This window comes from Tinamus guttatus, unplaced genomic scaffold, assembly GCF_059628265.1.
Source record: "Tinamus guttatus ecotype Peru unplaced genomic scaffold, ASM5962826v1 Tinamus_guttatus_pri_ptg000012l, whole genome shotgun sequence".
Lineage (NCBI taxonomy): Eukaryota > Metazoa > Chordata > Aves > Tinamiformes > Tinamidae > Tinamus > Tinamus guttatus.
Window position 1 is genome coordinate 2538665 of NW_028288546.1, and position 21938 is coordinate 2560602.

Consider the following 21938-nt stretch of genomic DNA (forward strand, 5'->3'; position numbering starts at 1 on the left):
AAGACCATTAATTAGGACTATTGTCTTATACTTTCAGCTACTAAATTTCATGCATTTCAGTTTATCTGGCATTGAAGGCAACTGGACTTTTCTGTGTAACAACCCTATATTTCCAGCTTGTGCCAAATCCATTTTTCATTAACAGACTTACACTTTTGTTGCCACTTAATTTGTATTAAATAAGCTAATCTCATGTCTCATTATTCAGAAAGTCTACTAAAAACTTAAATCACAGTAATTCACCTTTCAGTTCAGTCAGTCCCTTATCCATTTCACATTGCTAATGTGGATATCTATTTTCTCTACCTTGGCTAATAATTTCCCACATGTCAGGATAACAAATATTTTTTAGAAGTCATTTGGCTTTAGTGTTTCCCATATGAGTCACCTGTGCAATGTGCAAATGTTACAATCTGAAGTGCAAGCTGATGCGTAACTCCCTGCTGAATGAAGGGAATTAGTCCCAAAGAAAAACAAACAGATCCTATGTTTAATTTGATAACAAAGGCTTTATTTGTAGCTGTCCAGAATTGGATCTTCAGCTACTGTAATGATTTTTACTTACCAAGAATCTATGCAGTAGGAAGTAGCACCTTCTCAAAGGTCAGAACAATTAATGTTAAGGAATTTTTGTTTGTAGAGACACTTGGAGAAAGCTCTGCAGGGAGCGGTGCTGGAATCTGATTCTATACGTGGCAATTTTATAGGGAAGGGTGTGAAACTGTGATAAGCATTGGCACACAGAAGCTGTTGGACTCATCCCTGACCTTCCAACCAGAGTTATGCCACACACAAAGTGGGAAACACAGAGCCAATTGTGACTCTTCTTTCTTCTCATCTGGTCCAATTCTAAGGCAAATAGTCTTTTAAGAAACAAACAGCAGCAACACTGTCCTGCTCTGTAACATCAGGGAGCATCCGCAGCAACACTGTGACAATACACCAGACAGACCTTGACTTGCTGCAGGAAGGGGCAGAACCATCAATACTGAGTCAGAACCACGTTCTGAAGTAGCAATCTAGAGTACGCAGAAAGCAAGGTGACTTCACCGTGCTCTCTCCCTTGTCACTTCTCTGTTGAGTCTGTATTTGACCAGAACAAGAATTTCTGAAATTTCATAAAGCAGACAGATTAAACTTCCTGTTGTGTGCATAGGTATGCCTATGTATGTGTATACACATATACATATGAGTCCTTCATGAATGAAAACCTTCATCTAGGTTGTCCGTTTGCAGCACCAGACCTCTGGGATTGGGAGCCGGAGGGAATAAGAGCCCTCTTTACACCTCCCTGGGTGCTTCCCAGCACCTTGCTTCCTCTGCTTCCTGAGACCTCCATGAAGTGCTCGGGAAGGGGGGCCATATGCACCTTCTTCCTTGCCCGCCCCCTCACACTGCCCCTGGCCACCTGCCCTGGTGCTGTGTTGCATTTAACCAGTACCTCCCGCCCCGAGAGATGCTCCCGCCTCAGCCTGAGAGCAGCAGAGGGGGTGACAGCTCCCGGCGGGGCCGCCCGGCAGCCATGGGATGGCAGCGAAGCGCGGGCTCTGCCCGCCCCCGGTGCTCCCTGCCACCCGCCGCGCTTGGCCGGAATCTATAAAAAGCCCCTGGGAGGGAGCGATGAGGCCACCCCGCTGCGAGAGCTGCCAGGAGAGCCTGAGGCGCCATGATCAACCCCAACTACTACCCCTGGGGCTACGACAGCGACAACGGTGAGCAGGGGCACCGCCTCATGGAGCCCCCACCGGCCTAGCCCACGCGTGGCTGCTGGGGCTCTGTGGTGGAGGGGCTGCTTGCACCGGGACTGATACTCAGTACGGGCTCATGCCTGGTGCAGTGGGAGAAACTGCCTTGAAAACCATGGTGCTGTGGGCACGGCTGCTGTGGGCACCCTCGTCCCTGGGACCTGTGCATCCGCGGTGGCGCGGAATAGTGCAGCCTCTCGGGATGCTCGCAGGTGCGCAGGGTGCACAGCTGGGGAAGGAAAGGCCACAGCAATGGTGTGGTTCCAGGGCAACAAGCCTCAGAGTGAGGTGTAGGGCATGCAGATCAAAGTGGAGGCTAAATAAGAGCTGAACACTGGGTCATGCCACTTCTGCTTGAAAAAGAGCTCTGATAATGGACTATATTTTGACTATTTTTGAGTACAATAATATTGAGATGTTGCAAATTAAATGAAATTTTGCTCCTGTTAGTGGTACTGCTGCAATTACTAAGGCATATCCCATCACATTTTCAGCTGTTGCTGGACTTTGAGTATAGGCCTTTCCTTTCTCTGGTGTATTGTGTATCTCCTAATAAAAGACGTAATACAGAAAGCCCTGAGTCTCATCTTCTGTAAGAATGCTTGGGTTCAGCTGAATAATGTGTGATATCTAGCAGTTCAATTAGGATCATCTAACTGTTTTTAACACAGTGAAACTCTTGACAGATCATGACTAACAACCAGGGGATTAGTAGCACCCTTATTAATGTTTTGCTGATGTTCTGTAGCTAAGCAAAGCAATATATGCTTGTAGCAAGTACAATTCACACTTGACTAGCAAAGATTTTCATGATATTTATCTGTATTTTTTTCTAGGACCAGATCAGTGGCATAAAAACTATCCAATTGCCAAAGGACATCATCAGTCACCTATTGAAATCAATAACAAAGAGGTGCATTATGATCGCTCCCTACTTCCATGGTTTGCTAGTTATGATCCTGGTGCAGCTAAAACCATCCTCAATAATGGGAAAACCTGCAGAGTTGTGTTTGATGATTCTTTTGATAGATCAGGTTAGTTTTGTTTTCATTTCAAGGTGTTGTTATATATTAATGAGTATTTCTAACGTTGCTTGGAAGAGAAGGTGTGCTCTGTATGTTCGTTGCTGTCAGAAGGTCTCTGTGTAGCATCTGCATGTGACATACAGGATGCCGTGACCACCGTGGCCTGCACTACTGGTGAGAAAGACCTGTGGCAACTGTTTCAGTCCATTGGTAAAATCCTAGGGAGTGAAGGGAGCTGCAAAAACACTTGGTGTGGGGTGAATTAAGGTGTGGGGTAAATCCCTGTACTCGTAAAACCCAGTGCTGTTTTGTCACTCTGGGAATATGGAGTCCATAAAATCACTGAAGTATGAAATCACTTTGCTACTGAGATAAAAAGGAAAAAATGAATGCATATTTTGGCGAAGCTTTTAGGATATATCCTGAATTATCGACTAACAAAAGTAGCTAGCATGTACATTGATGTACCAACTTACTATGCTAGGATGATACTTCAGTCCTTATTTTTAGGGTCAACAGAATTGCATTATTATTTGTAATACATGAAATTGTTGGAAAAGGAAAACAAAAATCATTTTTAGTAAAATATTAAAACATCTCTTCCACAGTGTATAGAGATTTTTCTTACTACACTGCAAACTGGAATTATTAGGAGTAATTTTACTATATATTATATAATTACTTTATAATTTTACTAATACATCTGTTAGTCTTGAATATATGTGGGCATGAATTTAATTTGGATTTCTAATGACTTTGGTTTCATGGAAATTGAGGATCAAAGTATATTAATTAATAAAATATCAAAAACGACAAGTGACTACACAGTCCCGAGTTTGATTAGTTTTCTAGCAAGGTAGGAATTTTTAGTTTTAGTTATACAAAAATATTGTTCTTGATGTTAAATATCAAGAAACATCATTAAAGACATGTAGCTTGGCTCTATTGTTTGTTGGAACAGCATCAGTATATCAATGGTTACATCTCATATGCAGTCATGTCAAATTAATTATTGTAATAATTACTTCGGTTGTGCACAGTATGGAGTATCTAGGCATAGAAATACATAGCATGGATACAACATCGTGGCCATGAAGAGCAGAAAGGTTTGCAGGCCACTCTCAGAGTTCTGTTTGGATTCCTATTTGAAGGACAGTCTACTTGATCGCAACTTCTTTTGTAGTTTGTTTGATCACTCAGTATTATGAGCTGCTTTGCCAGGATGGCCTCAATAAAACCAGTACTAGAACTCTGGAGTACTTTGGTAGCCTATTTGTTGTTTGTCAGATACCCACCACTTCGATGCTTCCCAGCCAGAATGCCCACTCAGATACTGTTTCAGATCCAGCAGTAACTAACTCGTTTTGTTTTGAATTGAGGCTACAATATATATATATTTTTTTCCCACATAGCTGAGCCTATTTCCTTCTAAAATTCCAGAAATATTTGTGCCAAAGAAATGGCCTTAGACCGTCTCTCTGGAAGGAGCATTGTTATGATATTGAGTGAGATCTGTGGCTTTTAATTTCCTTAAAATTAATACTTATTTAACTTTCTCTAGAATACTCGTGAATAAATGGTTAGATTAAAGAGATCAGTCACAACAATGTAAAGATATTCAGTCACAGCAAGTTGAAAAAAAATACAGAAAATAGTTGATTCTTTGACCTCTGCTGCTGGAACTAGATGATCCCTTCTTACCTCAAGGTTATCCTAGCAATCTGTGAGGTTTTCACTCCTATTTATGGAAGATAGTCTCAGAATATTCTGAAACTGGACTGTCCAAGAATGGAATTTTGGATAAAGTGGAGCACAGAGGAGAAATTGAATATAAGCAGATACCGATCTAAATCCCAAGGCATGCTCAGAGTGCTGAGAAAACTGGAATTGTATAGAGGTCTTTCCTACTTTATTTTTGTGCTGTCTGAAGAATGACTGGATTTTATAAAATATATCTGTTTCAAATACAACATATAATATTATATAATATTATGGAATAGAAAAATACTATGGAAATTCATTAACCAAACAGATTAGTACTTCTCTTTTTACTGACTTTCTGATGGATGATGTTTGAGGGCTCGGAACATCTCAGCACAAGCATATTTTCCTATAGACAACCTTTTGCAGAATCTTCCAATTTCTTATCATATCTTTGGATTTGTTATCAAAAGAATATATGCCTTTGGAAATTGATGATGCAGAAAAAAACCCACTAAAAAACAATGTCCCCAGAATCATAATATCACAACATCCTATCATCATTGCATCGTAACATCAATAGTTGATGTTTATCGACATTTACTTGTTGGTGAAGCTGGTAAATTGCTCTTACTCACTTGTAAAGCAATGAGGATAAAATCCAGAAAATTTATTTGGAACTTGAGGAAGACTGTCTTGCTTTGATAGATTCCTGACTATTAAAATAAAGATATGCATACATGAAGGAAGTTCACAGACCTTTAAAGGAGGCAATTTTGAAGTACTGTTTTGAATTGCTCTTGTAATAGTTAACATTGTTCAGTTATCAGCTGGGAAATTGTGTTAAAACTTGATACAGTAAGTTGTTGATTGACAGTGCAAGACAAGCGAAGCAGCTAATAACCTCCAGCCTTCAGGTCTCCTCTCTGGACTACACTTGCTTGACTCTTGGTTTGCTCAGTTTATGTTTGAACAAGTCAGTAGGTGTACAGGAATAGGACAGTTAAATCCTAATCCTCGCGTACCCCAGTAGCTATGCTGCATACCATTAAATAGCTCAAATGCTGCAAACTGCTAAAGATGACAAAGTTAAATTCTTCTTTTGTGCTTAACACATCTATCACTTGCAGTGTCTGCATGAGAGGCATTAAGTGTTAGTATGAGGACAGCAGAGTTTGGGCACAGAGGGCCTGAAGAGTTGAGTTACCATTAACTTTGAATTTCCATGCCTGTGTTAGAGGTTAAAATGATCGAATGAACAGGGCCATCTAGGGCTGCAATTATGAGATGGCCTGTCAGCTTTCTGCCCCATGATGAGGATTTCCATCACACTTTAGTTCACAAAGAAAGATGGTTTGGGAACTTATGGAACAGGCTGATCAAGAGATGCAAACCTGTAATAGGTGTGTTGCAGCATGGATAAAAGCTGATGATATCCTTACAGAATTCTGTCAGGCCTCTTTGTCCCTGTCTGTTACCTCGAGAGCACCAGCTTCAAATACAAACTGAATAATTTATCTGTATATCTATTCAGTATCTGGTTAAAAAGAATAAAATCTGTGAGAACTGTGTATCTTTTAAAAGCTTTTAGAAAACATGTTTAAATATTTTGTTTAAATACTTGTTTATTGTTTAAATACTTGTTGATTGTTTAAATACTGAGATTCTCTTTTGAGCAGATAACTTTTTAATAACTTTTTATTTGTGTCACTGATAACAAAAATCTCATTTTGTACTTTGCTGTGCTATTAAAAAGTAGGTGGTTATAAAACAAAGGTGACATTTTTCAACAGTCATGCAGTAATGCCTTACTAAGTTAACTTCACTGTTAATTTTATGGATGTGGCTGCATGTGGAGATCATAAATCTTGCAAGAACAATTGGTTCTTCTCATGTTTATAAACACAGTTCACCTCCTGTGTGTGCTGTTCTTTGAATTTTTTCCACTTCGCTGTCCCAATATGTCTTCACAGCAAACAAGGAAAGCATTTGTGTAGACATAACTTTACTAGTTTTAGTTTGTTGAAGATGGATGACATTTGGCATTAGCACAAATTATTACCTAATTTGCTAAACAAGTGGCTATACACTGGTTTCAAACTCCCAGATCTCCTTTTTATAGTTGTGAATACCTTCCTAACTAAGCTAAAGAGGAATTGCCCACTAAACTGCATCACATCTTTGTTTTGTTGCGCAAATACACGGTGAGATAATAGTTTTGTCTGGCTGTAGCTGTACCTGTTGTGCAGCACTTACCCTCCCTGGGAACACTGGCCTCAATGGTTACACTCATAGAGGAAAAAACATTCTTTCCTGAGCCAAATCCTAAAGCTGTCAGGCAGCTCAGTTTATGGTGAACCAAGACACATGTTTAAACAAAATAAAGATTCCTCTTACTAACTTAGAGCTATACAGAGATAGCATTGGATTGGTGTGACTTTTTATTTATTTGTTTTAACATACATGGAAATTCCATTTACTGTCATAATTTCTATTCATATTGTCATTCATTGTCATGTATTTGTATGTTTTACATCACACACCTGTAAATATAAGAAAACCCCTTTCTGTCCTTTGGGAAATGCTGGTTCAGAGGCATCTTAGTCTTTGTGTTGTTCTTTCTGCTCAAAATGTGCTCAGTACACCCTACTGTCTATTTATAGATGAATGAAGCATGAATGTGTTGACATGAGGTTATATAGAGATTTGCCTGGTGCCAGTTTGAAAATGACTGCTGATGGCCCATCAGTGGAAATAATGACACGTTTTTTTCCTTAAACTGGATTATTTGGTCTTACGGATCTATTTTAATGGAGAATTGATGGCCTTGTCAGCTACTACTGTTACTGTGTCTGCATCGACTGCAGTACTGAATGTCTCTTGAAGCAAATAAAAGGAACTTGTTAAGCATAGCAGCTTGTTTTTAATATTTAGTATAGAATATTCTTAATATCTGTCATACTCCTTTCTTAAGATGATCATGAACTTCATGTCTTGTCTTTTCTGATGTAAGGATATTTTTTTCTAAAGACCCATTCCCAAGAGCTGCCAAATGGCTAGTAGGAATGTGTACTAACTTTGATTTCCAAATAAGGTCAATGAGAATTGGATATTATTTAGTATTTGGTGAATGTCAAGGAGTTTTAAATTTTTTTTCTTTTCAAGGATATGACATGGTTTTTAAATAATTTGGTTTTATATTTGAAACATTTGGTTTATAAACCCTATTTGATATGATTTATAAACCATATCATAAACTGTTTGGTTTTGATGGAAAAATGCTAAGATTATTTAGAAGATAGTCAATTGTTTTGTCACAGGAATTGCACAAGCTGAATTCCTTAAGGAAAATACTTCGCATTCTCACTGACTGCTTTTCTGGTTCATTTACCGTTATCTTTCTTCTCTTCCAAAGCCGCAGGAAGCAGCTATTGTGGCAAAAGTAATCTCATTACTTTCATTGCTTTTTAAACAAGGGTGTCAGAGTCTGCAGCAAGAGATACAAGTTGTAAGATTTTGTGGGAATCTCTTATATCTAGCATTTTAATAGTTGATCTTAATCATGGCTATTTTTGATATACTTGGATATGGGTTGGTATTAGATGGCTTTTAGATGGTGATAAAGACACCTAAATTTAGGTGACTGTGTGAGGGCTTTTAAATATGCGTGATGTGTACAATTCAAGTGACTATCTGTTGAGTATCTACTTTATGGCAAGCAGAATTATTAGTTGTTTGTTTGAATTCAGAGCTTATTTCAGTTACCCAAACATAGATGTCTCATACCATTCTTGATGACCTAATTATTCTACCTGGCCTGCAGATGCTGCTTTAGGAAGATATAATTCTTTTACAGATCTTAGGTCTCATCTGCCAGCACTGTACAGATGCCTTAGAGGTATCTCTAGAAGCTCACATCTATACAGCTGAATTAAAACCACCATCTCCATTGACAATAATAGAAGCCTAGACACACAAATCATTTTCAAATGTCTGTAAGTGAATACAGATAACTGAAGATGTTTACCTGAAATGCTGCTGAAATCAATGTGGATTTCCAAGAGGTGTTCAATAATCTCAGAATGTAGATCCTGTGTACAGTAGCTGTGTGTAAATATATATAGATTTAGTATATTATGTCTTTTAAAAATTCCTGAAAGATACCTGAGTCTAATGCTGATGCAGATTGTCACTTGCAGTGCTGAGAGGAGGGCCGCTCCCAGGAGTTTACAGGCTGCGCCAGCTCCACTTTCATTGGGGTTCCTCTGATGACCATGGCTCTGAGCACGTTGTGAATGGAGTGAGATATGCAGGAGAGGTAAGACTCTACTTTTTACCTGAGAATATGGTATAAAATAACATCTGTTATCACCGTTCATTAAAAAAATAAAAGTCTATAATAGCTTGCTACTCAATAATGGAAAATATTACATTTATTTTTCTTTGTTTTCAGCTACATTTGCTACACTGGAATCCCAAGTATAGTAATTACCTTGATGCAGTGAGAAGAACTGATGGCATAGCTGTTTTGGCCATTTTTTTGCAAGTAAGCAGAAGCACTCATTCCTTCTGTGCACTGTTATTAATGAGTTGTCTATTCTTAGCAGTGGAAAAGGAAGATACAACCTTCTTAATACATTTTCTAGGGATTGTACCACACTGCAGGAAAACGCTCTGAGTATTAGAGTATAACGCACCCATGTGACTTAAAGAGCTTTCCCTGGGTGGACTTTCAATAATGCAGGCTTTTCAAGTTACGGGACATGAGTCATGTTATTTTAAATGGTATCAGATATTATCCTCCTTTGTCCTTGCAGCTATAGTGTCACTGTGTGGTCTATGGATACTGTAAATCCATACGTATTTTCTCCTGCTTTGGAGACAGGATATCAGTAATAGTCATTTGACCAATAGCAATCAGCTGTTTTCTGTGCTAATCCTTGACAGATTTCAAGGACAAATATTCATGAACATTCTCCAAGGTAAAACTGACTCACAGACAATACATGGAACTCATCCTTTTAAAAAATCTTTGGGGTATTCAGTCTTAGCCTGAGATCCTGGCTTTGCTATCTCTTAATTTATGTTCATCAGAGACATGCAGAAACATAAAATCAGTTTTGAGATCAGCAATCACAAACACTTTGTCTGATTATGAAGTTTGGATTTAAACTAGAATGAATTTTTTTCCATATTGACTTCAGTCTGAAGAGTTGTTTATCTGTGTTAGACTAAATTTAAATGTCAGCAGGAATAACTTCATTGTGAAATTATCCATGATGCTGTTGAGGGAGGAGGAATCACAGATGCAGATAGAAGACATAGCTGAAGCAGTTGATCAAATCTCATAAAGCATTTCTGCAAATGTATCTGGAGTTTACAGTACAGCAATACTGGTATGTTTGAGAAAACTTAACAACCTAGTGGTGACCCATGGTAGATTTCGAATGAGAAATTGCAGGCAGCCAGTCACTATAGCATCTTGATTGATAGCTGGGTGAGATAAGGGGCATCTACCTTTCATACCTTTAGAACAGAAAAGGTTGCTGAAAATCACTGCCTGACACAGGAATAAAAAGCCTTCAATAATGTGATCAGAAGCTTTTTTTCTGCTTCAGTAGGTAGCCCTTACTGAGTTTGTCTACGAACATGCTCAACTTGTAATTTGAGAAAGAAAAATAAAAAATGGCACTCCAAGCTTGTTGCCAGTCACCACTTCAAAATACTGAAAGAGTTGTAGTTCAACAGCCAAATTATGCAGTAAATTTAAAAGAATAACTTAGTGAGTATGTTGTCCAGCATGAGCTATTTTATTATGACCAATTTATGCTACTAGAGACATTTTAAAATTGCTCATTAAGAGATGAGAAGCTCCAATGTATGGACAGGGTCTTCTGTCCGAATTGGAAGCTATGTAAGTTTCACTGTTGTTTAAGTAGCATTTTAGTTTGTGAATCCAGTCCTTTGGCAATCATTAGAATTTTTATCATGTATCAACTTTATTATAAAATATTTGGGGTACATTTAGTTTGTTCTGAAATCAGTGTGAGTTATGCTGTTCACTTTAACTGTAACTCAAAGAGGTTTTTGAAAATTGTGAAAAGTCAGTTACTTTATTTTACTAAGCATAGTTTTCCCTTTTGTGGACAAAACCTTTCATTTTTCAGTTTGAGATGTTCTAAGAATGTTTATTGCTAAGCTGATGGGATGATGGGTTGGTTTGTTGCTGTATATTTTGTATTTGCTATATGTTTAGCTGCATGTGCAAAAAAGTACGATAAAAAAGGAAAATGATCTACCAGAACTCTTTGAACTCATGCTTTCTTCCTTACAGGTGGGGAAAACTCCCAAACCAGAAATGAAGAGAATTCTTGAAGAAATAAATGCTATTAAAACAAAGGTAACAAAGTTGGGCTCTTTATTACAGGAAGATTGCTGGGAATTCTCAGAATAAAAAAAAAATGAAGAGGCATGTGTTTCTAGTTTTTCATTCTACTCTGCAACATTGTCTTAGATAACATTACATCTGTCTTAGATAATACTAGGCACTAAGAGTCTCACTATAAAAGTATTTTTCATAATCTGTCTTCTTTGTAGAGTGTCAGCACATTGCAAACTTGAAGTATATGTCTCTTAGCTCATTATATGGTGACCTAATCCTATATTCATTAGGTGAGCAGAATTCCCATAGGAAAGAAGGCCAGTGGGAAGAGAGTTATTTTTGCCCAGGAATGGGTGAAGCATCTTGGTACTTGAAGCTGTTCCAAATGAGGTAGCTTGGGTTCAAGAAAGAGTATCATGTGGAGCTGTGTGTTGTGTCATGCTTCTCTGGGCCCACCTGCAAGGGTCATTTACTATTAGCACTGCATGTTGTGTAGATCTGTCCTTAGTTTCAGACCATCTATGCTGATCTTTGATGTATTTGAGCCACTCTTTCTTAAAGCACCATACCTGAATCTTTACCTAATCTTGACTAGAGCCATTGAAGAGTTTTCTGTTTTGTTTTAAGGGGAAAGAAGCTCCTTTTCCAAACTTTGATCCTTCAATTCTTTTCCCTAAATCTCATGACTACTGGACCTACCATGGTTCTTTTACTACCCCACCTTGTGAAGAGTGCATCACCTGGATTATTCTCAGAGAGCCTATCATAGTGAGCTCAGACCAGGTAAATCTCAAGTAGATAATATTTTACCTGCTTCTTGTTGGTTGCATGTCATAACCTGATTTTAAGTCTTTTAATAAGGAAAATGCTTATTGGATTCTGTGATAAATTGTTTGACTAAAAGGAGAGTAAAGAACTGCAGGCCTCCCTCCGTAGAGAATGTGTAAAAAGCTTTAGAGGAGTGCAGTCTGTAACCTATTATATGCAATCAACCTGTTGGACACATCTTTGTTTCTGTATGACTTCTGCGTTAACTATTTGGAGCAAAGACAATGGCCTCTTGAACAGCTTCCTGCTTCCCAGCCCACCTCAGTAAGGTGCTGCAAATCAGGAGGCATGAGTGAACTTTAGTGATGCTATAAGGCAATGTCGAGGGAAGGGCTTGAGTCCTGTGGTTTGGGGCAGGACTGATAGCAAGCATTACCTACTACACATGAGAGTTCTTGTTCCTGCGGGCAAGAGATTTCTTACAACACCTGTGAATGAAAACAAACAGTTTTCTTTCTGTTTACCGGCGTCTGGGTCCCCATGGTATTAGTTCTTACTCGTAGTAAATGATGGAACAAGATGTGGTTCACATCTACTCTTCTACAGGACTGAAAGTTCTGCTTTGCTTGAGACTCAAAGCAGGAAAGCTCAAGCCATTTACCTGTGTTGCCCTGCAGCCATATAAATCAGAATGTGGAAGTAATTAGTAACAAGTTTGCATCAGAAAATTGATTATGCAGGAATTTTTTTAGCCACTTATATTTTCTAAGCTTCTTTAGGTAAAACTTTCTTTGCTTTTCCTAATTAACGTTTCAGGGTAATCACTGGACAAATTATGAATTAAAATGGCTATGTAAAAATGACCATTTGTGATGAAAAGCAGCGGCAACAGTTACCTCATTTCTCACCGAATAATGTTTTATTACATTACCCAGGAGGCAAAAGTCCACTGTGCTCATTTAATGTAGCTGGACATGTTCAACTCTTTGAACATTCCACTTTGCAAAAATATCTTTTATTGCTGACATTGTTCAAAAACATCCTTTCTGAGAATACAAACTTAATAGGATTGGTGACTCTACCTGAACCACATTCTAGTTGGCGTTGTGTAACTAAGAAAATTACAGCAGAGGCTAGTACCTGTTTGCTGGGCATATTTCTGAAAGGTACACTGAATTGTCACAGGCACGAGGAGCATCAGACAACTACCATTTCTCTAATCTAAAAGCCTTCTCCGGTCATTTGACTTGAAGAAAACTTATTCACTTGCTCACTCCCCCTTAGTTCAATTTGTAGCACTTTGAATGCTCTCTTTTATTATTTTTCAGCCATTGGTTGTACCGATGATAGCAGAGTCAGTTTTTTTATTTGAGGTTATTCCTATGCTTAGCAGTCTCTAACAACGTGAGTCCAGCACAGTGAGAACAAGAACAGGAATGGAGGGACTGACACGTTATGTAAATTCTGTCTGTCTATGCAGATTTTCATTCTAGATTCTCAGGGTGACATTGCATTTCACTGTACCTATACTGATTGATGTGTATGTATCACAAAAAGTATTTTCTAGTACTTTGCATTTATGTTTCTCTCTCTCTTATAAAAATATATTAGGTGAGCCGTGCTAAAATTCAGGTATGATGTGAATCTTGGTTGGCATAGACGACATATAGTAATAGAGATCTGCTCCAATTGGCTATTCCAAAATAAATCTGTTTGTTTATATTACAGAAAATCAATTACAAATTTCTTTGCGACAGTTGTAGTTGTTAACTGAATATCTCGGATACATTTTGAATGGAAGAGCTAATTAAATCATTGATCTAGCTTCATGAAAAGACTTTGATCACTGCTGTGTTTGTGTCATATTTTTTTCATCTTATTCAGCATAAGTGTTCTCTAATTGGCCCGATTAGAAAAATTGGAACACTTAAGGCGAAAAGCGACTTAATGCATTTAGATGGGACACTGGCTTTTACTTTGAGAGATGGTCTTTGCAGGCAGAATTGTCATGAAACAAGAGATACTGTATGTGAATATAAAAAAAGGCCCTTTTTTTTCAAAGTGTCTGCAATCTGAATAATATATTGATAAAAGAGGATCATATTACCAATTATTTGTAATTCGAGAAAGTATGTTACTCCTGCAGTCTGGTTAGTAGTACTTATTTTAAATGCATTTGCCTTTTGTAATGGATCTCTTAGATGCTTTTGCATCCTAGATGCTTGTGCCATACAAGCCACATGGGTAATACAGTGATTGTGAACTGTTACTCTGCAGGAAGAATGAATTCATTAGAAATCCTTGTGGGATTTGTGGTGTGTGACCCAGTTCCGCAGGTTACATTTAATGAAAAGATAGGAATTCAACCTTGGAATTGCTCTATCCCATTGCAGACTAATTTTTTCAGCTTTGTGTAGCGTTGTATAGCCATATGTGTACATATGTGTATGTGTACTTTTTTTACTAAGGCAGATCTTCTACAAAATTGTCTAAAAAGCGTATGTTTTCCAACACGACTATACTATGAAATATTTTCATCTCTCACTGCTCCCACACATATTATCGTTTCAGCAGTTTTACGTGAATAATACCGTTGTGTATATTAAACTGGTTTATTAATATAGCCTTGTCATTGTTCACACAAGACATTTGGCCTTTGTAATTTGTGTAGGGATGAACAATGTTGAGATGCTTTAGCGAGCACAATCCATAAAAATAAATAAATAAACCCTTTTGGGATGGTCATTTTGAATTCCGTTTTTATAACCCCACCGGAAATTCTGCTTCCGTTGAACTTGAAATCAGTGCTATGAAAAGTAGATACATCTGCATGTTCAAACCATCTGTGAGCAGAGGAGATGCAGAAGGCTAACTTTCTAGTGTACAGTTGGGATAATGAATGCATCCCCCTCAGGTTAAACCAGTCAGACCCGTGTGAAGAGCTTTTCGTCTAATGCCATGCATGGCAATGGCAATGGCAACAAGTGGGCATAATAATTTATCTGTAAGTGGGTGTGAGTGTTGCTGCCATTGAAAACCAGAATGGAGCAAGGGAGGAGCCTCTACAGCTCTGAAGAACGCAGGCAGAATCCTTCTCGTGGCATCCCACAAAGAGAACATACCTTGAATGGAAAAAAAGAAGACCCAACATGGATGTGAACGATCAGTTTATAATTTAGACTTAGCACCTTGAATTTTTGTGTTTCTGGAAAATCAGTCAGTAAAACGGAGTCGGGGTAGGAGACATTTATTAGAGCACAGGCTGTTCTATTCTCAGTTTCTGAGGTCTCTCCTCTGTAGCTGTACACAGTTCTGAAGACGGTATGTATGTAACAGTAGGTATTTCTTACAATCCTGGTCACATAGGACTTATTCTTTTTCTATTTTGTTATTGTTAGAAAGAAGGAAGCTACAGTTCTTGTCCTGAAAGAGGGAAGGATATTATGAAAGCTTTAAAGGAGGTTTTCTCCTCAGTTTATGGGACTGGGCCAGCCACCTAGGTTTAAATGCTGGACTATGGATTTGATGGCAAGGGAATTCCATCAGGACGCTTTTAATTTTGCTTTCCTGCAGATGGCGAAGCTCCGCAGCCTTTCCAAGAACGCTGAGAATGAACCTGAGCTCCCCCTGGTCGACAACTGGCGCCCGACCCAGCCTCGGCATTACCGGATGGTGAGCGCCTCATTCCTGTAGGACCTGGCTCAGAGCAAGGAAATCTCTGGATGCAAGAGCTGGTTTTGTTTTGTGACCTCTGTTGCATTTGTACTGAGCTCCAGCTGCAGGTTCTGAGGCGTGAAATGTGCATTTCACTTTTGGAGGACAAAATTTACTTAGGCAAATCCTGTCATTAAAATCGAAGTAGAGAACTGTTTGTTTCTTCATAACTGCTTTAACTTTAACATTAGCTATTCTTGCTAGTTTTAGGGAAGAAAAAAAATGCTACTAACATGCTGATAAGATGCTGCTTATAAAAATATTGCCCTAATGTACCTTGGTGCTTGTTTTATTCCAAACTTGCAAGTAAGTAATTGTTTTCAACATAAAATTGGCCATATCAATCATATTCTGTTTTGCATAATTTGCATTTTAATGTTATAGCAATCAAAATGACATGGACTTTGAGAAATTGGTCTTAGTATCCTGATTATGTACATTCTCTCTACGTATGCAAGTAGTTTTTTATTGAAAAAAATGTATTAAGATATTAAGAGTTCCTAGTTTTTTAATTTAGTTTTTTAACTGACTTTTTGAAGCAAATTCTGGTTCCATCTGCAATTATAATGGATCCCGATATCCAAGAGGTTTGTGCATAAATATCTGAAACCAGAATTTGACTCTCCTGATCAATAAGCTGTTGACTGGGGTGCTATTGTCTCTTGTTATGGTATCAAGAACAATAAAACAGAATTGTTAACTTGAAGTAACAGTATTTCTGCATAAAGAAATCCAACATTAATAAATATATTTACTTAACAATTTTTGTGTTGTATTTTTTTTCCGATTTTGGGAAAAGGTAAAAATAATAATAAAAAAAGATTTGTCGATATTCTCTGTCATATTTCTTTATAAATGTTATCTTTTCCTGATGTTTGCTTGAACTGCAGAAGTACTGGACTTTGGGACTGCATCGAGACATCGAAATCTGTTATTCTACTAAGAACATCCTATCCTGACACTGGCTTCCCTGTAAGGACGTGTGTATCAACTCCTTCACAAGTTGACTACACAGTGGAGGAGTTAATTCTGTGTTAAGAACATTAATCTCAATGGTAATTTGCATTAAACAGCTGCTCGTAGTGAAGGGATTCTCAGCTGCCACGTTCGAGGGCAGCAGGATGTGGTTCTACTCAAAGGAAGGACTGAGATGTGCTCCCTGACTCCACGTGCCTCCCTGTGGAAGTTTCTAGACCACTTCACCACTTTGCTTTAATCTTTCAAAGAGGCGATGGTGCTTGTTGGGAAATTTCTCTTGGTCATTGTTCATATTTCCCCAAATAATTTCACAAAGGGATGACAGTGGGTCTGCATGTTTTCCCCCTTCATTTCTAGCCACATTGGAAAGTGGTTGAGAGGGGTTAACGTCTGTTTATGTTGTGCACATACTCCACTGACTTTGCAACAAATTGTCTTACTGAAATTTCCATTTACTCAGATCAATGACTTACACCAGTAAAGCCTAGACTAGTCCCTAAGTTTAAGATCAAAAATATAGTTTTAAAATACTCAATTTAATGTAATATTTTCCTGGCTGGAATCTTCCAAGAGAGTATGGCTTCATTTTTGACCACCAATACCCAACACAGTGTTAAAAGTAGAGTTTATTCTACATACTTTAGGATTATTCTATGCAGGATTATTCTACATAATTTAAAGGCAGGTTTTATCTATAGAGTTTTCTTTATCTCACAAATGCGAGTGAATTTCCAAAGCAACATCTGGAAGTATCTGGGAGCTGATGTCACACTAGAGAGGAACACAAATCACAGAACATTATCGGCTGTGCAGGGTAGGGTTTTGATGGCTTTTGTGAAAGGAGCTGTCCAGATTCTGTAGATGAAGCTGATGTCAGCTTTGGAGGTTGGAGTCATATTTACTCTTTTAAAGATAAGATACTAACAACTTTTCTAAAATAATTGCCATTTTCTCATGCAGCTGGTTTCTTTCTTTCTCAGTTTTGTTTCCTTACTCAGTTGCAGTAAATGGGAAAGTGTGTGAACATTGCTGAGTTTCAGCAGTCTTCTTGCCCATCCCTTTCTTATTTCTAAGGGACCAACTGAGCAAATGGGTGACATGTTGAGAAAATAATGGTGTGGCATGCATCAGAGAAAAAATGAAAGTTTAGTAGAAGGAAAACATGAAGAATGGGAGGTCTGCTGTAAATTGATCTGTAAACTGAAAGTAAGAGGAGAGATTTGAAGGCAGCAAGGGGATTAAATGGTGAGTGTTGTGAGCAGCATTTAGAACTTGTTTATGCCCAATGTTATTTTTCCTTCACTCTAGCTATGATTGTATTTATTTAGCATTTGTTCTCCTTTACCTTCAGCTTGCAGTCTCCTATAACTATAGGAAAAAATCATTACTGGTAGAAGTGAATTCAGAAACACAGGTCACTGTAATAATAACATTCTGTTTATTTTTACATTTCTATCAGGGGTTGTGGTTCTAAGCACAGGGGACTCTGGGTTCAGAGATAGCTGGCAAGAGGGGAGAATATCAAATTTTCATCTGGGTGGCGTAGAAAGCAATGATTTATTACTACTTTTTACTTCACATATCTTGTATGCTGGACAATACTTATTTGTGTCAGGTCTAATCAGAAGCAGAATCAGAATGCAAAAATAAGATGTTTGGTAGCATTTCATGACTTGCTGCCTGCCTCTTCTCTAAAGCTACTTTTCGTCTGCTGCAAATGGCAAAATAATTCAGTGGGCCCTAACTGAATAGCCCTTAATGTAGTGCTGTGAGTCTTCCTGAAATTCAAACATTGTAAAGGGACAGCTATGCCTGTATCCAGTGTTTTTCAAAGCAGAACAAGCTGTGAAGGAATCTGGTAAAGTGAAATGAGGAATATGGGCACTAAAGTGGAGTAAAGTGAAGCAGGACACAGGCAGTATAAACAGCGTGACTGACCTTTGCATATTTCTGTTCTTGTTGTGTGTTTTTGATCTCTCTATAGTCAGCACTTTGCCTTCCTATTCATCCAATATAATGCGAAGTCTAGGCAAATAATATTACCTATATATGAGAGAGATGAGCTGCGGAAAAGAGGATGATTAGTCCTCTGGAAGCCTCTGAAGATCGTTTCGTTCCTTTTGTGACTTGAGTTCAGATTATCTCTCTCATTATCTCTCTTAATATCTCTGTGTCCCTACAGGATTTCTCGGGAAGGAAGTTGTCCCTTATTATAAAGTATTTGTAACATAAACATGCAGCTTCATCATTAATACTTATTTGATGTGGAATTCATCTCCCTCCTCTTCCCCAATAACCCTGGTCCCCTTACATTATTCTGCAGCTAAAGTATATAGGCTCTGTGCAGTGAGCACCATATGTGCAGCTTGCCTGGCTCCTAAATGCTCAGCCTGGGAGTGAATCACAGCATTTCTCTGCAGTCTTTTCCACTTTTTGGGTAGCAGTCAGGGGCTCTTTGCATTTAGGTTTTGGTTTGCAACAGCCATGATCTCTGCCCTGCTCCTATAGTGCCTTTCTGTCACCCTGAGATCTACATGCTCAGGAAAGCAAACAACAACAAAAACAGGCTCACAGAAACCTCTCAGTTTGCTTTCCTTTCCTCAGATCCATGGGGAAAATTTCCCCAAGTTTAACTTTGAGCCCCTTAGAGCATGTGGAAACTACTTCATGGTTGTAAATTGGTTTCCAGTGTTCAGGTTTTGGTTTCTTTTGATGAAAGAAAAAGAACAGGTTTTCTGTGACATCTTTCTTATCAAAAAGCAACCCTTACAGCTAGAATCTGTTTGTCATGCATTTTTCTGCTTCTTGCAATAAATCATTGTGTTGGGAGTGTTTGGGATCGCAAGAAATGACTGGCACGGACACTGTGTACTGTCCTCTGGCAGCGTTCCAGCGGTGACAGCTCACTGGAGCCGAATTGTTCAATCTGTCAGCTGGGAAACCCATCCTAGAGTGGAACAGGCAGCTAATCCCTGCCCATGGTCATCTGAGGCCACATCAGGTCATTAATAATGGAGCCAGCTGAAATGTGCTTTCTTTGAGCAATGTTCCACTCCACTGCCTCACCAAGCCTGGGCCTACATCAAGTAGATCCACGTGTTTGTGTTGTAGAGCATTGCTCTGTATATATGTATGTACATTGATACACACACGGAACACATACATGCTAGGTAAATACAAATGTTCTGTTATTAGCTCAGTTTTTAATGTGTGATAGTATTTTGACTGAAACTAGAGCCCATTTCAGACTGATGGGAGAGAAAACATCCTTTTAGTGAAAGTCAGTCTTGCTTTACTGAAACCTGTCTCTGCCTGGCTGTCTGCCATGTATGGCTGTCTTCCAGAATAAGACGGCAAAGAAAACAGTTCCCTTTCCTTTTTCTTTGGGAACCTGGAATTATTCATCAGAAAAAGAAAAAGGGAGAGGAGAATAGGAAGGACTTATCAGCTTGGAGCAGTTTTGCTTCTTTCCTAGATCACTGGGACAGTTACCTCTTTTTAACCTACAACCTGAAGTGTTAACTTTGATGAAGGTGATGCCTTATCAGGCCATAGAAAGAGAAGCTGATCCTGCTGCATGTGTAAGGAGGAGTGAGACAAAGGTGAAAAGTCTCTTGGGAAAACCAGCAAAGACTAGGGAGGTGGTAAGCAGGCATGGGTGATCTTGGATTTGTAAAACTGATTTCGAGACATCTCACTGTTGTGCAATACTGAAATATTGGGGAAAGTAAAAGTTGGGAGGACTCCAGAACCATGAGAGATCAAATCTCTCTCTCTCAAACCTGGAGAGTAGCTCACAGGTAAGTGCTATCATGGTCACATCAAAAGCACAGACTAACTAAAAACCACTTGAGAGAACCTGAGCCAATTAATTCCTTTGAGAACAGGAAGAAAAGGCTGTGACTTTCTTTTTTTAATGTACTACAGAGAAAGAGAGCGTTAGTGATCCCACTTACAAGCATAGAGCAGCTTGGTTTAAAAAAAGCAGTTCACACTTCTGTAAGACTAGATGGTCTCTTAGTTAAAAATCATATGCAACTGCCTGGAACACAGATGCAGTGAGACAGTCTTTGATGGTTACTGCTGAATTCTTTCCTTGTATCCCTGTGGGAAAGGACGTGTGTTTCTTTCCTGAGTTTACTTCTCTTAACGCCAACTCCCTTGTTCCGCTCTTCAGAAGTGGGGTTGGGTATTTCCTAAAACTTGTGAGATGCAGAGAATGGAAGTGACATCTGTGGAAATATGTCTGGGACACTGTTTCTGAACACTTAGAAAGTTCTACCTCATGATTTATTGCGCTGGAAAATCTTCCAAGCATTAGGTGTATGGCAAGAGAGGATCTGTGGTTATTGCAGCTTATGATGAATGATCAGATCCAATTTGTGGCTTTGTGATTATTAGGAATATCAGAAAGCTGAGGGAGTATATACTAACAGTGTGGCTACAGTCAGTAAACCAGGACGCAGATAAAAAGACTTTTAGGAACTTTTCTTGATTTTTCTGGTTGCTAGCAACATATGTTATTTTTTTATTTGAGAGAAGAGGCAGCCAATTTTCCTGACCTTTGGAATCACTGTAGCACTGTAACCTGTAACGCTGGAGGATTAAGGGAAGCACAGTGGGTGTCTCAGTCTCAGCAGAGTCTTCTGTTTTACTTCTCTCTACAGACTAAGCTTTACATACCCAGAAGCACCTGGGCATTAAATGTTGATCAGTAGCCAGAACTTAAGACACACGTTCCTCATGATGCCTGGGAGCTATCGCTGGAATAAAGACCCCGTGCTTTTATCACCAGTTTTTAAGTTAATCCTTCAGTTTCAAAAAAGGATTAAACTCTTCTTTCTTTCCTTCACACCATAAGTAAGACTGGAAAGTAAGTTGTGGAAAGCTTTTAACAGTGTTTTGCAGTAAATATTGTACATCTAATGAATAAGAACTGTAACATGGACTTTAGCATTTTAAAAAGAAAGCTTCTGGCCTCCCAACTCTGAAAGTGTGGATGGGCATCATGTATGCTCAGCTGTGATTGTGCATACCTCATGAGAGGGTGATAAGAGCTCTTTCACCATGATGGAAATTCACTCCCTCAATTCCCAAGACATCCAAGCAGCCTAGCAACAAACACTTCATTTCCCAAGGCAAAATTAAACTTTTTCCTTCCTTTCTCCAAAAGGCGATCCTCAAAGTCTTCCTGGCTACTTTGTGTAAATTAACTTAAAGACATTGTAATTGGAATACTTTGTGGAAGAAAGAAGGATCAGGTTGTCAACCCAACTAATCAGAGAGATGTTCAGGGTTCTGTTTTGTGATGCATTGCCATCAGCTTTGCTATTGTGAGGTGTTTGTGCTCGTTTTTAGATAAAGGGCTGCAGGCTTTTTCCGACACAATGTGTGAAGAATGCACCTTTTATTTCTTTGTTGTAGTAAGGACTGCTGAAAACCAATTCTTTGTTAGAGAAATGGGGAAGAAGATTAAACTAGTCTCTCTTAGGACTATCAGGGAATAAGACCATTTTGCCTACCTGATATTCCACAGATTTATGTTGTCATTTTAAGGGCGCATTCTCACTTAGTTACAACTAGGACTTCTCAAACTATTTTGATACTGGTTAGGGTACCAATTCC

General features: G+C 38.6%; 1 protein-coding gene across 1 annotated transcript; it reads left to right on the top strand.

The window, feature by feature from the left end:
* The first annotated feature begins 1645 nt into the window (after nucleotides 1–1645).
* LOC104580126 (carbonic anhydrase 3) lies at nucleotides 1646–15506 on the top strand. The gene is made up of 7 exons (XM_010227579.2): nucleotides 1646–1712; nucleotides 2582–2779; nucleotides 8671–8789; nucleotides 8925–9017; nucleotides 10806–10871; nucleotides 11481–11636; nucleotides 15195–15506. Exons 1-7 carry the CDS (start codon nucleotides 1667–1669, stop codon nucleotides 15312–15314), a joined length of 798 nt encoding a protein of 265 aa, XP_010225881.1. The 5' UTR covers nucleotides 1646–1666; the 3' UTR covers nucleotides 15315–15506.
* Nucleotides 15507–21938: the final 6432 nt, after the last annotated feature.